The following is a 3,174-nucleotide window of genomic DNA, read 5'->3' as shown; positions in this document are numbered from 1 at the left end:
TGCAGTTGTCTGGCGCCAAAAGAGAAAAAAGAAATTCAAAAGGAATAAAACTAAAAAACCCATGAAATCTATGGGCGGTACATTCATATCAAGTATTATAGAAGTGAGATGAAGCCAAAGTCTTGTGTCAGAAATTTATTAAAGTTCAATTTTAGGGGAAGAAAATTGAAAAATGAAATTTCAAAAGGGTACTCTGGTCACTGCATATGGAACTGTCATTCAATGAACAGTGCAAAGATACCAAAATCATGTCCCCTATTTCACTTATTCCCTTAATTTTTACCCTTCAAACTTTTTCCTGTCACAGTCCCAACCTACTGTACTGTCCAATTCCTTTCCCATTTCCAAAAAAGCCCTAACACAATTCCTTTCTCTCTCTCACTCCACAAAGAAGAGGAATAGTTTTAATAATCCATTAAAACAAGCAAGAGATAAGTTGCTTCACCTTTTTTTAGAAAAAAGATCCAATCCCTTAAAACATTTTCAGAAACCAAAGCTACCGAAAAATTCCTTCAGTGAAAATGTGAAATATCCTTCCACGTTTTCTAGTATTAATTGCTCAAACAAAAAACTCCAAGAGAGGAAAAAAGAGGAGAGAGAGAGGGAGAGGAAAGAGGAACAGTCCTCTCAGTCTCTCCAATCAATCTCATCACATATTCACTTGTTTGGAATATCAAAATCTTCTTTTGCTTCACCGTCTGCAGTTTTAGTCCCTCCCTCTCTTTCTCTTTCTTCAAAAATGGAAATTATGTAAATATCAATCAGTAATCAAAGCTTGTGTCATTCTTGCTTTCTATTTTTTTATTAATTTTTTTTCTTTCCTTTTTTCCTTCAGTATTGTTGTTTTCATTAACAGTAACACCCGGACGGAATAAAATAGAATCATCCTATAGCTCTCTTCCTCTCTATAGAGAGCTATGCATCCTCTCTTCAACTGAACCCTTCTCTCTCTCTCTCTCTCTCTCTCTCTCTCTCACAGTTCACTGTCCTAAGATCATCCTATAGCTCTAAGAAGCAAAACCCTAGAAGAAGAAAGCTTGGATAGGGATACAAAATCGATCACCCACCATATCCAAGAACCAAGGGCTCATTAATTGTTGCTCTCGAGATCCAAGACATTTTAATCAATCGAAAACACAAACACCCAAAAAGGAGATCCATCCATGGATTCAATTCCGGAATTAATGGAGAGTTCCAACTCAGAGAACACAGGCATGAGTACTGATACTAGCACCAACAACAACAACAATAACAACTTAGTATTAGTTGGCTCAAGCTCTTCTTCCTCAGTTTCTGCTCCTAGCAGCAGCCGCTATGAAAACCAGAAGCGCCGTGACTGGAACACCTTTGGCCAATACCTCAAGAACCACCGCCCTCCTCTTTCACTCTCAAGATGCAGCGGTGCTCACGTCCTTGAATTCCTCCGGTATAATCAGATTGAACTATAAGCTTTAAGCTTAAACTATTTAGACTACTTTTCTTTTCCCCTTTTTGTTAATATAATTGTTCAGAACTCTTCGAAAATCTGACTATTCCGTTAAGCATGTGGGTCTTACACATGTGCATCTTATAAGACACCAGCGTTTTATAAGATACGTTTTGAACCCAAAATCAGTTAAAATGTTTGTCAGTCAAGAAAGCTTAAGGCTTAAGCTCATTTGAACTATATATACTGCAGGTACCTTGACCAATTTGGGAAGACCAAGGTGCACACTCCAATCTGCCCTTTCTTTGGGCACCCTAACCCTCCGGCGCCTTGCCCGTGCCCACTGAGACAGGCGTGGGGAAGCCTCGACGCACTCATCGGACGCCTTAGAGCCGCCTTCGAAGAGAACGGAGGGAAGCCAGAAGCAAACCCATTTGGGGCTCGAGCTGTTAGGCTGTATCTTCGTGAGGTTCGTGATTTACAGTCAAAAGCAAGAGGGATCAGTTATGAGAAAAAGAAGCGGAAGCGCCCACCGCAACAGTTGACGGCACCACCGGTACCGCAGCAGCTACCACCACCAGGTCATGCAACTCATCATCAATAAGCCAATCCATTCTCTATCTATCTATCTATCTATCAAAAAAAACTGCTCTCCAAATACCAGTCCCTCCTCTTATTATATTGCTTGTTTGCTTTAAGGTTTTTAGTGTATTTTCATTAGGGTTAGTTAATTTTCTAAAGTTGCTAGCTATTGTAGACTGAACTCTGTCTGTTTATTCAGTTTGCTTTTATCGAAGCAGTGGCATGGATCTGAGATATTATTATTCTGCTTTTGATGCAAACAGTACTGTTAGTATTACTTATAGTAGACTAGTAGTAGTGGCACTGGAAAAGGTGATCAGTAGGGGAGAGTGAATGGTGATTATGTTCTAATGTTGAGCTGAGCATATATATATATATATATTCATGTATGGCAAGCCAGAAATTTGCATATTATTTCATATGTCTTTCATCTCTCATTTCTGAAGGCTGGTTTCTCTTCTTTAATGGGTGTTGCAGAAAATTCAGTTACATTTTTTTCTAGAGCTTGAAATGACTACTCTACATAAGGATCTTATATATGTCAGACATGTCGACCACTATACATATACGTTGTGTTATACCTGTGTTTCATGTTAGTCGTCAGTGGTCATTCATTCATTTCTTTAGTATGAGTCTTTATTTCTGACTCCTTTTCTCCCCCCTTCTATGTTGCCACTTTTATAACTTTACTGTCTGAGAACTAAGAGATAGTGTAAAGGAAGAAATATAAACCTTTAAAGATCAATCATAACAAGTTTCTTTTAGGCTAATTATTTTGGGCTTTTGTAAATGAAATCTTGTGAGTGCTTATGACTTTTGTTCAATTAATATCAATTTATTCTGTTGGTGCTGTCATTTCATTTGCCTGCTAGCTAGGGAAGCAGTAAAAAAAAAAAAAATAATGGCAGACAAGTGTTAACTTCGTCATAAGCTAGTTTAACAGTTTTAATGTTACTATTAGTTTGACCTCATGTGTTAAACTTTAACCTATCGACTTGTAAAGTTTCATCAGTCATTTTCCGAATATGTAAAACAATAGCTAGATATATTGCACCCAAAAAAAGGGAGAGAAACAAAGAGGTGAAAGTAGTGAGTGAAATTACACCCACATGAACGTTGAAATGGTGGAAAACTAGTTAAGACTTCCAATCATGGGAACTATACTT

General features: G+C 37.8%; 1 protein-coding gene across 1 annotated transcript; it reads left to right on the top strand.

Annotated features, from left to right (window-relative positions):
• The first annotated feature begins 360 nt into the window (after positions 1–360).
• LOC112019280 (protein LIGHT-DEPENDENT SHORT HYPOCOTYLS 4) lies at positions 361–2,253 on the top strand. Its single transcript, XM_024051819.2, has 2 exons — positions 361–1,426; positions 1,679–2,253. The coding sequence occupies exons 1-2, from the start codon at positions 1,164–1,166 to the stop codon at positions 2,028–2,030; spliced, it is 615 nt and encodes a 204-aa protein (XP_023907587.1). The 5' UTR covers positions 361–1,163; the 3' UTR covers positions 2,031–2,253.
• Positions 2,254–3,174: the final 921 nt, after the last annotated feature.

This window comes from Quercus suber, unplaced genomic scaffold (genome assembly GCF_002906115.3).
Source record: "Quercus suber isolate HL8 unplaced genomic scaffold, Cork oak 2.0 scaffold_14, whole genome shotgun sequence".
NCBI lineage: Eukaryota > Viridiplantae > Streptophyta > Magnoliopsida > Fagales > Fagaceae > Quercus > Quercus suber.
The sequence above is the reverse complement of the archived record's forward strand: the minus strand, read 5'-3'. Positions and strand labels throughout refer to the sequence as shown.